The 12,813-nt window shown below is 40.1% G+C and overlaps 2 protein-coding genes across 3 annotated transcripts; both read left to right on the top strand.

Annotated features, from left to right (window-relative positions):
- Nucleotides 1-647: 647 nt before the first annotated feature.
- Nucleotides 648-4,665, top strand: babam1 (BRISC and BRCA1 A complex member 1). 2 transcript variants are annotated; one of them, XM_018695655.2, is made up of 9 exons: nt 648-779; nt 1,393-1,838; nt 1,942-2,000; nt 2,072-2,192; nt 2,312-2,390; nt 2,482-2,506; nt 2,601-2,730; nt 2,917-3,003; nt 3,608-4,665. In XM_018695655.2, exons 2-9 carry the CDS (start codon nt 1,407-1,409, stop codon nt 3,806-3,808), a joined length of 1,134 nt encoding a protein of 377 aa, XP_018551171.1. In that variant the 5' UTR covers nt 648-779; nt 1,393-1,406; the 3' UTR covers nt 3,809-4,665. The 2 variants fall into 2 exon arrangements, with proteins under 2 accessions (XP_018551171.1, XP_018551156.1); XM_018695640.2 differs by having other exon boundaries at nt 2,479-2,506.
- A 1,933-nt stretch (nt 4,666-6,598) lies between these two features.
- On the top strand, nt 6,599-12,450 carry plvapb (plasmalemma vesicle associated protein b). Its single transcript, XM_018695618.2, has 9 exons — nt 6,599-7,101; nt 7,336-7,512; nt 7,796-7,889; nt 8,120-8,321; nt 8,420-8,639; nt 10,603-10,752; nt 10,965-11,093; nt 11,506-11,607; nt 12,004-12,450. Exons 1-9 carry the CDS (start codon nt 6,898-6,900, stop codon nt 12,010-12,012), a joined length of 1,287 nt encoding a protein of 428 aa, XP_018551134.1. The 5' UTR covers nt 6,599-6,897; the 3' UTR covers nt 12,013-12,450.
- The last annotated feature ends 363 nt before the right edge of the window (nt 12,451-12,813 follow it).

The raw sequence follows: 12,813 nt of genomic DNA, 5'->3' as shown, positions 1-12,813 counted from the left end.
AACACTTGGAAAGTCATCCCCACCCATTCCCTGTCACGTCGTGTCCTTTCCTGTTATGTCCACAGTCTGTGCCTTTTTAGTAGTAGACTGTGACCAGTGCTGTGAACTCTGGATATCCAGAAACTGCTCTGCACACAAAAATAATAAATATGCAATGTGATGTAATCTGAAACATGCATGAAGTGGCAGTCGGTAGGGACCATGACAACGGACTTACAGCAACGTTGGAGTGGAGATAATGATATATTGGACATGCCTGTTTGCTGTAAAGATTTGGGTTAAACCAATTCTGTTCAGATCCTGGAGCTAGCTGCTCCAGGATCTATCATATGTTATTATAACAAATTTTTTTATAAGATCTCTGCTTTAAATTTCTTCACCCTAGAAACTGTATTGGTGTATCTGTCGTGACAAAAGAGAGAATGCCTCAATATGGCGCAAATGAATTCAGTGAATTAGCATCATTCATGGGTAGATTTATTCTTCATATTCTACTCATCCTCCCACTGCTACAGCTGCTTCTCCTACTGTAATTACCACAGTAGTAGTAGTAGTAATAGCAGAAAATAAAGTGGAAGAGGAGGAGCAAGAATAAAGTATACAACCCCCATAAACTCCATTTCCCATAATACCACGAGACCGCGTAGTTCCGGATTGGATCATTTCCGGTTAGGAAGTTGTCCGTTCAAAACAGATACTAGCTCTTCGTTTAAATATTTTGCAACTTTCAATGAGTTTAACGTTTCTTAAATACTAGAAGTGTCGTGCTTGTTGTTCACGTAAGTCTGAATCTTTGTCTAAACATATACGCTAACATGTTTCGTATTTCCCTACTCGTCTGCTTGAACGCCTAGTGTATATTAAAGCTAACTAATGCTAACAGCTAAGTACTGCGCTGTCACCAAACATCATACGCTTGGTCCCCCCAGCTTTTTCAGCACAAAATATTTGTTTGCCACTTAGACTCAACGTCAGACTTTCAGGACGCATTCTTCAGTGCCTTATGTAAAGTTTACCACAGATTTTGTTACATCAGTTTCCTACACGTTACACTCACTGTTCACAGGAACAGACTCGCACCCTTAGTGTGTACTTTTATGTATTGTGCATTGACATGTGTTTGAAATTAGAAGTATGATTATGAAGTTAGAATAGACTGAGTGGCCTGGGGTAATTTATGCATCTTGTGTGTTGTGATTTAAAAGTAGCTATTGTTGAGGATGAAAAAACAACTGTCTTGTACTTGCAGCTGATGTTTGTATTTTCTGAAGGTTGTAAATTAGGTTGTAATACTAGTGGTTGTGATCCAGAGTTTATGTTAAGGAAATTCTGGTTAAAAGTTTCTCTGCGTGGCCAAGTTAACTCATCAACTCATTATCTACGCCTCCTTAGAGACTGCTGTATCCATGGAGACACCAGAGCCTGGTCCAGCAGATGGAGAGGAACGTCTGGTGGAGCTGCGACCTCGAACACGCTCCAACCCAGAGGGTGCTGAGGACCGTCGCAGCAGCACGGGCAGCCTGGGAGGCAACAGTAACCCAAACATGTCGCAGCCTGCAGTGGGCAGCCGTGTGGAGGGGGAGGGTGAGGCTTCAACCAGCGACAGTCCTTCAAGTTCCACCACCACGACCGTCTCGACGGCTGCAGCTCAGACTGTAGTTCCCGCTGCAGCTGCGGTGGCGGCTGCAGGCAGTGCCACGGTGCCTCTGTCTACTGCAGCTGTTGCAGCCAAAGAGAGGCCAAAGCCCACGCAGCAACAGCCCACACTGACAACCACCATCCCTCCACCAGCAGAGTACCAGCTGCGAGTCCCCCGCGTCAACTGCCCAGAGAAAGTGGTAGGCCTACATGACAGTTCTGATTTATCCATATCCACATTACAATCAAAATGTATTTTCAGTCTTAAGGTTTACAACATCTGATGGTGTCTTTCTTACACAGATTATCTGCTTAGACCTTTCTGAGGAGATGTCTTTGCCAAAGTTAGAGTCTTTTAATGGGTAAGCTACAGTTAAGTGAATCAGATTTCATGTTTGTCATCATGGCCTGATTTGATTGTCTTTTCACTTAGGTCTAAAACAAATGCCCTGAACATATCTCAGAAGATGATTGAGATGTTTGTCAGAACTAAACACAAGATTGACAAACGGCATGAGTTTGCCCTGGTTGTAGTCAATGATGATGCCCTATGGGTGAGTCCAGGAGCATTTTAATCTCCTCCAAATATTACATACAGTGTCTGCATGATGTATCTATGCAACATGTCTCCCATTTTTAGAATACTTTTGTCTTATGTACATGTATTTGTCAGCTGTCAGGTTTCACGTCTGATCCCAGGGAGCTATGCAGCTGTCTATATGATCTGGAGACCAATGTGTGCGAGTCCTTCAGTATCCTTTCATTTACAACAAATTCAGTGAAAACATAACACATGAACACCATGAAGAGATTTGTAGAATTAGCCTTAACTGTCCTCTGTAGACCTGGAAGATCTTCTAAATGTAATGTAAGTACTGTCTGACTACAGACCTTCTTGACCCCATAAAACACATGAAAAGTTACTTCACTAAGGGCCATCTCTTCTTCTCTTGTATCTCTAGTCGCCAGAAGATTGAGCTACCTTTGATGGAGAACGTTCAGACCATCCCACCTCCTTATGTGGTGCGGACCGTGCTCATCTACAGCCGACATGCGGGACAGCTCCAGTTCAACCCCTCTGAGGCTGTTAGTGTAAGTACAACACTGCATAGATACTTCATACCTAGCATCAGCTTTATACAGTTGTTTTGTTCAATGTGCATTTGATTTCCCTTCTGAATGACACTTTTTTCTTTCAATATGTTGACAGCTGCTATGAACAGCACTCTAACTTTACATTGAAGTGAAACTCTTGTTTGTCCTTGTGTCCTGCAACAGAAAATGCTGCAGTCGCCTTATTTTTTCTTTGATGTGGTCTATCTACACAATGGCATGGACGAGCAGGGGGATGAGACAAGCTGGAGGGTGAGTGGAACAGCTAATAAAGTGGGTTTCATGTACTGTGATTATATGACAAAATGCTGTTGTTTAAATCACTACAGATAAGAGTGGTGGGGGGGGACTAGTCCACTTTTTCCTCCAGGGAGAACTTGTCATCATCCTTGAATAATGACAGGTCCCTATCGTTTTCACTCTTTCACTCCTCCACTGCCATGACTCTGTTCCCTGTGCTTGCTTGGAACAGGATATGCTGGTTTTTTTTGGCTTTTACTTCTTACACTTTACATTGTGGCTGTGGCTGTGTCCATCCTTCTAAGAGTGGAGTTAAATGTTACTGCTTTTTTTTCTATGTGATTTAATCTGAATATTGCCCCAGGTGTTTTATGGTACAAAGGGTGATTAATACGTTTGTGGCCTAAGGTAGAGGGGGATAAATTAACAGCTCTTGTTACATACTTGTGCAGTTCATATCTTTGCATGATTATGCAGAGAGTTTAAAGTTAACTTTTGTGGAGTTTCTGTTTCAAGTAATTGAAAATTGCAAGTCAGTACTGTCTACCTTAGTATCAATCTCCCCTTGCACCTATGCTTCTCTGGCACTCACTGATTTGACATTTTCTGTGTCCAGGACAACTATACCTCTTTCTGCAACTTGGACTCAAAGGGCATGTGCTACCGCTTTGAGGTTTCCCTGAGTGGACCTGCTATCGAGCTGCACAACTGCATGGCCAAACTTCTGGCTCACCCTTTGCAGAGACCTTTCCAGAGCCATGCATCGTACAGCCTGCTGGAGGGGGAAGACCCTCAGGACATTGAGGCAACAGTCTAAAATCAATCTCACTCACAAAGCCCTGCTTCTCTGTGAAATATGCACACTTTAGTTTATGGGAAAAAAATGGCAAGGGGGTTTTTCCAAGAACACCTTATCACTGATGTTTTATTTCCACTCCCTGCTATTGAGCAATAATTGGTAAGAAGATTTGTCATAGTTATGAAGAAAAAATATGAATTCAGGAGGACAATGTTAAAACTGAATTATTAGATTTCCTGTAAGAGTATGAATGAGCCATTTATTGTCCTCATCTGGGGAAGTGATAAACCGATCTAGGTTGTAAGTGTTAAAACTGCTGGAAGTTTCCTGGTAATGAACTGGATATGAGTGAGTCCAGACAAGGACACAAGCATCAGGCTTTGTTAAACTTACTCCCTTGCCATTTGTTTTTTCTACACACTGATCTTTCTGGAAGTCTTAAAGGGGGAAATCAAATAAGTGACAATAGCTATGACAGTTTTCCATGCCAGGTCCTTTTGGGATGATGAAGTAATGAACATACTGTATGATGGAGGTTAAAACTTCTGTAATATTCCCTTCCCTCTTTAGTTGATAATTTCCAACTTTGTTGCCTGTTTTTAATGTATTTTTTTTATTTTCTGAGGGGTTGTTTTCAATCATTTGTTCATTTGTCACTCTTGTGTGTTACACAAAGAAAGAAAGAATGTACAGTAAAATAGATGAGGCTTCATTTGATTTAAATATGTTCCTTGACAATGATCCCCCTGGAGTCAATGGTTTGATTGTGGAAAAGGCCCCTCGTATGGCTGGCCGAGCTGCACTTGAAATAGATTATATAGATTAACTGAATTTTGAAGCTCATTCTGAGTATTAAAAAAAGACGTGTAATCATATTTTTCATGTTGATTTGTGTTGTGCTTTCCACTTTTTTGTCAGGAGATGGCAGCAAATTCCCTCATGAGATAAAGCTACATCTCAATTCAAAGGCCTCGTCAAAGTGCCACTGTCATCTGTCAGAGTAGGGAGCAGTTTCATATTTTTATATATATATACTATATTTAATATTCTAAATGGCTAAGTATTAAATTGATTTAGCTAAACTTTTCAATTTAAGTCAAAACTGCCTGTATTTATAATCACTGTCACTCTAATTTCTGAATTTACAGGCCCACATGACAGCATGATTGAGCAGTTATTGCACCTACTGTTAAAACCTTATCTCTTATCTACCTACAGCAGGGATATTACTTCAGTGTTAAATATATATTTTCCTGTCTCCTCATAGATGCCTGGACTTAAGAGGTGTTTTTTTTATCTTAGTCTACAACCATTAGGTTTCCTGTTTTTGTTCAGAAGTTTATCTGACGCCTCATCTTGTGTCACTCTAACATACCTTCATAAATTAGTTTTTTTTCCGGTGAGGACAGGTTGTCAGGGGGACAATGGGGGGCAGGAAAACCTCGGGCTCAGAGGACCTTTCCCCTTTCACACCCTTCCCTAGCAGAGTCGATGGTTCCTCGCGTCATCACCACAGATAATGGCATGGGGGGGGGGGGATCCAGTTCATCTGTGCTGCAGGGAGAACTTGTTATTCCCTCATCCCTGAAGAATGACAGGTCCCTATTGTTTTCATTTTTTCACTCCTCCACTGCCATGACTCCCTTCCGTGCTTGCTTGGAACAGGATATGGTGGAAATTTTTTTGGTTGGTTGGTTTTTTTTCGTCTTTTACTCCTTGCATGGTTTACATTGTTCATCCAGCACCAGGGGAATATGATCAGGATTTCTGCAACAGTCTGTAGAAGCTATATTTAAATGTGACACTAATGGGTGATTTTCCTAGCTAGTCATATTTGCTCACGTACTGTACTGAAGTACAGTTTTGTGATACTCATACTGTGCTTGGGTATTTACTGTTGATGCTACTTTAGATTTCTTCACCACCACATTTCAAGAGGTCAGTACTGTACTTTTTACTCCACTACAGTTACCCGATTCTATAGTAACTAGTTACATTTGAACCATTTGATTATCTAAATTATATGATACATTAGTAAGGATTAAAATACCCAACAGCCTGTCTTATCACCTCCTGTGAGGAGGCCCCGTGACAGAAATCTGTTTTTGGGCCCTTCCTTCACTGTTTGCTCACAACTGCCCTTATGCTGGAGTACTATGTGGCCCCGTGGAAGCACATTATTAACTAAAATTAGGTCTGAAAACAAAATTTTGACACCAGGTCCCCTCCACAAGACAGGTCCACAAAGATCAGGTAACAATACAGAACCCACTTCAGATAACATTGTATTTTAGTGATGCAAACTCTTCAACAAATTCAGTGATTTTCTTGAACAAAAGAAATATTGTAGCTCTAAGAAGAATATCCTTTAGCCCACATAGTGGCCTAACATGAGATTAGTCCATTTTTTTGGTATTCAGCCAAGTCTCCATACTCAAAACAAGACTAAGTAATATCAGTACTCTGTCCCTCCCCATTGTATGTATGCCAAAAAATGACTTTTCAGAAGTAAGAGATGTTTTTTGTCCAGCAGTAAAACTTACATAAAGAACAATATTTATGTGTTAAACATTTTTCAATGAGACAGAAGGAAAAACTACACCTGACTCAAATTACTGTTCCAAGCAGAGTATTTTTCCCACGCAGGAATCTCTTTTTGTTCCAAACAGTAGGAAAATTTGTAAACATTTTGGCAGTGGTACAGCTGGAGGCTGTAACTGTGACAGAGGTCGCTGAGGGAGGGAGGGAAGAGAGGGGAGGTGAGGGCTGGGCCAGGATGGACTGGAAGTGTGCCTCCAGCAGCATTTATAAACATGGCCCCTTTACACACCTAAGGGTCATTGTTTACATCCATCCTTACGTGCCATTTCTGACTGTATGTTTCTGCTCCCTGAGAGCAGAGAGCTAGAGAGAGAGAGAGAAACAGACATCTCGCTGTTGAGTTTCTACCTTCTCTGCTTGACAGTTCGGTTCATCTTGAAGACTCAGCACCTAATCAGCAAGGGAAGATCACATCAGAGGAAGAAACCTTCTGGAGGTTTTGCGACCAAATAATTCTTGTCTAGATCTTCCAAAAGCCAGCTGCCACCATTTCACCTCCAACGGCCATGTACAGCTCCAGCTACTCCCGGGCCAAGTTTGGCCAGGAGGCAAGGGAGCCCCTGCACAAGAATAAAGGAAAGAGCTGTGGCTACTACATGAGAATCGTCTTCTTCTTTTCCTCCCTGATCCAGTCTCTCATCATCGTCGGTCTGGTGCTCTTCCTCATCTATGGACAGCCGGAGAAGTCTGCAGAGGAGAAGAGAGTTGAGGTCAGTGGTTTCTTCTTGCTCAGAAAATCCATAAGGATAAAAAATGAGGTGGACTTATTCCTGTATCAAGCTCCTAGTGTTTGTGCAGGCAACCTCAGTCATCACTAGTTATGTGTTGTTAGAGAATTTTTTACCGTCATATTACTATTTCACAGCATTATGTTGTTATACCATGCTCATAGCTGCAATATGATAGTCATGATGATGCTGAGTAATCTGAATGTTATTCTGAAGGATCTGGAGCAGAGTTTCAATAAGCTGAGTGATGTCAACATCCAGCTGAGGAAGGAGAAAGGCGAGCTGGGAGCTCAGCTGGAAGCTCGCACGGCTGAGAAGGCTGCTCTGGAGAAAGAGATGGAGAAGCTGAAGACTGATGCCAATACCACAGAATTTCAGCTAAAAATTAAATTAGTAAGTAAAAGATTAACATGAAAAAGATAACAAAAGTGAATAGTGCTAATATGCACTGAGGTCATTTTGTAAAACTGTCAGCACCTCTTAATCATCTTCCAAAAAAAATCTCTATTCATCATTGATAACTCAAGGTTAAAAGGTAACAACAATGTGCAAATTGTAGATAATGACTGTTTCCTCATTTCCTTAGGCATTGTTGTAGTCATCCTTTGAGTCACCATGGTGATAAAATATAACCCACAAGTCATGAATCACCCCGTCTATCTTTTTCCACGTGTAGGCTAATTGTGAGAGAATGAGTGCGACGACACTTCGCATGATGACACACCGTCCCAGCCCTCCGATCCCAGCCCCTGCTTTGGTCACTACCAGCAGTATGTATTCCAGTACCATGCTTTGTGGGAAACTTAATGTAATGCTCCAATCTAATGTTTTAAGCCCTGTGAAAGATTACTCTGGCAATATTTAATGCATGTGTAAAATAGAATTACAGTAGATGTGCCCAAGGGCCTAAATACAGAAAATGAAGGAGTTAATAAAAGAGTTAAGTGTCAATGTAAGATTTCCCATGTTAATGTTTTTTTTTTTTTTCTCAATTCTCCAGATGAGTTAAAGACGTTGCAGAGCCTCAATGCTCAGCAGAAAGCTATGATAAATCTCATCCAGGCAAACTTCACCCAGACGGTTCAGTACCTGAGCCTAGAGAGGGACAACGCCCTCAAAGACAGAGACACACACCACCAGGATGCCATCACCCTACGCAGGGAGAACACCATGCTGAAAGAGCAGCTCACCAGCTACACCAGGTACAGTACTGTCTGCTGCTTGCTGTGTGTAACTGAAAATATAAAGATTAAATACATTAAAGTTTTTGGTTGATTTTCTTTTTTTTTTTTTTAACCAGGAAGTGCAAAGAGGACTTTACTAAGTCTTTGGATGGGATCACAACCGTGACCAGGGATTTCCTGAGCCGGATCAACAACCTGTTTCCCCACCAGCTGACCTTTCATCTCACCTGTGACAGCCAGCAGGAACAAATGGAAAAGATAAGAAACAGCTGCACGAACCTGTCCAGAGACGTGGAGAATAAGTTCCAGTTGTATCTGGACAACGTGGGCAACAAGGTGTGTGTGATCTTTTGACTTGATTTTATCATTTTAAATCATAGTTGGATGGATTGGAAACCTGCTCAGGTATACTGGTATTTCTATACAGAGGTGGAAGAAGGATTCAGGATTCAGTTCCTCTACAACCATAAGTTCTGATACATAAGTCTCAGTAATACTGATGCATTTGTGTATAAAAAGCTTTTAATTGCTAAAACTGGTGAGGTTACAAATAGTTTTATTTTATATACAGTTAGGAAATCTTGTCCAGTGGTTCTCAATTAAGGGTTGGGCCCCTCCATAGGGTCACAAGATAAGTCTGAGGGATCATGAGAAAGATCTTTGCTAACAACTCATAGACATTTTAAACATGATATTTGTAAGAGGTCACAAGCCAAAAACGTTTGGAACTGCCAGCTTAGTCTTTACAATACATTATAAGCTTGTTGTGTGTTTTTTATTAAAATTGAAGCTGTCAGATACACCTCTAAAATGTGGTTGAGTAGAGGTATAAAGTAGCATAAAATGGAAACTTGAAATTAAAGCTACCTTGAAATTGTACAGTGCATTACTTGTGTTAATGTGCCTACTTACTTAGTCTTGATAACCCTCCTTTAAACTCCTTTAGTTTTCTTTGTCTCTTCAAAGTTGATGGAATATTCCAAAGAACAAACTGAATGGAAAACCAGTTTCTCAAGGGAGGAAGTTTATTCACTGCATCATTTGTGATAAATCCAGCTAAAGAGACAGACATCCTCTGAGGCGAAGTCAGGGTCAAAGCAGAGGTGAAGTGTGTGGGTCTGCTGATACAGCAGCTCTGTGCAGGATGACAGAAACACACACCCTCAGCAAGTATCTTTAAAACAATATTTCATTTGGATTCAGACTCACTGTAGCGTCCAGAATCATTATTTGCCTTAATGCTGGAAGGGATCTTATCTCTGGCTGTTCATGCTAATTTGTTCACTCAGACACTTATGCAAAGTTTTCTAAATAATAATTAATTGACCTTACTTTTGTCTCCTTTGTTGTCAGAAGTAAGGTGGTTCTTGTAAACTGTTTTTGCCTCCAGGCCAGCGACAGCTGCATTATGTTTTTAGGTTGTCAATCCATCCCATTCTTCTGAATTCAGCAGTGCCTTAAGGGAATTTCTTGAAATTTGGCGCAAACATTCACTTGGACTGAGGGATGAACTGATTAAAATATGATGGCATCAGCATACAACTGTGAGGCAGTAACTCTAGTATCATATAGATTATATCTTTTGGTTTATTGATACTTATTCATCAATATGTAAGGAGGCCAAAAATGCGGAACTATCTCAAATGTACATATGCTAAGTTTGTTTTTATAGCCAAAATTATCGCTCTATTTTAACATTGTTCTCAAATTTAAGCTCGGAATCTACACAAATGAAACCTGTTTAATACATTGTCATTTAATCTTTAAATTTAGCCTCTGACTTGGGCTGAACCCTGGAAGAAAAGCCAAATAACATGAGTTGTCAAACCACGCATTAAAACATATAAAACCTTTTCATTGTATGGCTATGTACATTCTTGTGCTTCAGCTCCATATTTGGTAAAACATCATGGCAATCATCAGTGTCTGAGGATGCTGATGTTTAATTTAGAACAACATTAACCTATAGGCTCGGTCCCTGGGGGGAGACATTCAGTATACAGCATGACGTTGAGGAAAATGAACATTAAGAAACAAAGACATTGTCAAGATTCAGATAGAAATGGACACATGGTAAACAAAAACAGGTACAATTATGTAAAGGCACATCTGGAAACACAGTTGGTAAAGCAGAGTATGACACGTTCTTCAACCACAGCTCATTGTCACTCTTTGCAATCATGCCGGCCCCTTGCTGCTGCAGTGCCTAAGAAAGCCAATATTATATTTAAAAGGTCCCACCATGGCAGATGATAAGTGTTCTACATTTATTTAAAAAACAATTATTTTCTTCTTCCAGGTAGCAGAGATCCAAGCCCTGTCCAGTCGTCTGGAGGTGCGCAATTCACACTTGACGTCCGACCTGCAGCAGTGTGAACGCAATCGCAGTGAGACAGTCACCGAGGCTGCCAGACAGCTAGAGCTCAAGCAAAGGACTCATGATGACCAGGTAGATCATATTTGAGCAGGGATGTACAGTATGTGGCTGGTTATAAAACTATGACTGCAGTTGTAAAATTTACCATATATGACAATCTACTCCTTTTTAAATCTTTTTTAACAAGAGCCTAAATCATACAGTAGCATATGAGAAGTGAAGGTGTGAGAGGAACATTTTTATATTGTTTCCCTTTAAAAAAAACAAATGAATATTTTACCCAGATGGAAAAACTACTGATGGAGCAGAACCGATTGAGAGAACAGAAGAAGCTACAGGAAGACAGTTTGGCCCTGAAGGACAAAGAACTGAAGATGCTCCAGCAAATGGTCCCTGCCCAACCCAATTTTAAGGTAAAACACAGAGCACATCGTCACAGTCATTTGCTCTGTGCAGACATATGAAGGGAATGAGACAAAGGAAGAACCTACAAATGGTTTGTAACCTTCATTCACTTGGGACAGAAATCTAGGCTGTTCCAGATTCTCTAAGTCAGTGAGGGGATTCAAACTGGCAAACTATGTTCGTAAAGCACTATCCATCTAAGTAAGTTGTGTTTGACTCTTTGAGAGTACCATCCACACCTGTGCTCTTAAATTAGATTCACTCTTCTGATGATGTGGATATCAGTGCAGAATCTGAGGGCTGGAGCAGCAGGAAGGATGGATGGGCATTATAACAAAAGACTACATGCATAGTCAGAAAAGGCTCTACAAATGTGGTGTATGTATGTAATGTTATACTGAAATAAATCTTGTTTTGCAGCCTGGTTTTCCTAAAGTTCCCGGCCTCCAAGCAGCCCCACAGCAGGACAAACAGACTGTGGCTAACTGGCCCTCTACTGGAGGCATCGGCAAAACTCCAACGGTAAAGTTTATTTTAAAATAGAAACCTATCATATCACTATTTATCAATCTTATAGGATAGTCCATTGGTGATCCTCATTATGAAATAAGATGCAGCCATGCTAGCAGCTGATGATTGCTAATGCAAGCTAACACACTTGCAATGTCAATGCTAACATGCAAATGTTAGACAGATATAATGTGGACCATATTCACTGTCGTAATTTAGCATTTTAACATGCTAACATTTGTTAAATAGCACAGTACAAATTACAGCTGAAGGTGTTTTGTCATTCAGGATTGGACAAATGTAAATTTTGGACATCTGAAATTGAAATTTTTTACTCTGAACACCTTCTCTGTCACCTCATTGCTGTCATTGATAGTTAATTATAATTGTTAATGTTTTGTCTTTCAGGTGAGATGAAAAGAATCACCAAATTAAAAACTGAAGGCACTACTGGTGCTCCAGTGATCAACATTTTTATCTTTAAAGAATTTTCAAAGGACATGTAAATATTCCTGATACAACACACTTCATCAAACACAACTTGTAAATACTCCGTTTCCATATTAATATTAATACATAGTTACTGTTGTTGTTTTGTGCATGCTTTGTCTAGCTTGGAACTGGAACTTGGAACTGAAGATTCATTTGTGTTTTACTCATGTTTGAGTTTAAACATTTACTGTGAAAAGCCTTTGTATCTTTATACTCAGGTGAATGTAAAAAATTTCCATGACACTGGTGTAAATATTTTCTGTTGTGTGTCACTCAGTGGTTTGCGTAGTTAGGGAACCGTCACTGGAAGATCTTTTGTATTATCATAAAATTAAGATTAAATGAACCAAAGAAATTCCTCAACTGTTCTGACCCCAGTCTCTTGTGTCTTCCTGGGATTAAAAATAAAACTCAGACAGGACTTTGGGCAGCAGCTGCTCACTTGTCTGCAATAAACAGAATACTCTTAAAATAGCTGCATTTATGTTTCCTAGTGATTCAAATTTTTATCACAGTCCGGATGACAATACACACATCCGCCAAGTCATAAACACATCATCACAGGGTCGTTAGTAGTCCTAAACAATGTAGAGTATAGAAAAAAAACAAGTCAGAAAAAAATCTGGCATAAATTAGACTAAAAGTTAGAGATTTTGTGGGTAAATCAACATAGAAAGATTTAGACTGCAAGTTTAATTACCACTTTTATTATGCCTTTTACAAGAG

Source organism: Lates calcarifer, linkage group LG17, assembly GCF_001640805.2.
Source record: "Lates calcarifer isolate ASB-BC8 linkage group LG17, TLL_Latcal_v3, whole genome shotgun sequence".
Taxonomy (NCBI): Eukaryota; Metazoa; Chordata; class Actinopteri; family Centropomidae; genus Lates; species Lates calcarifer.
Note: the sequence above shows the minus strand (reverse complement) of the source record. Positions and strands in the feature narration are given on the sequence as shown.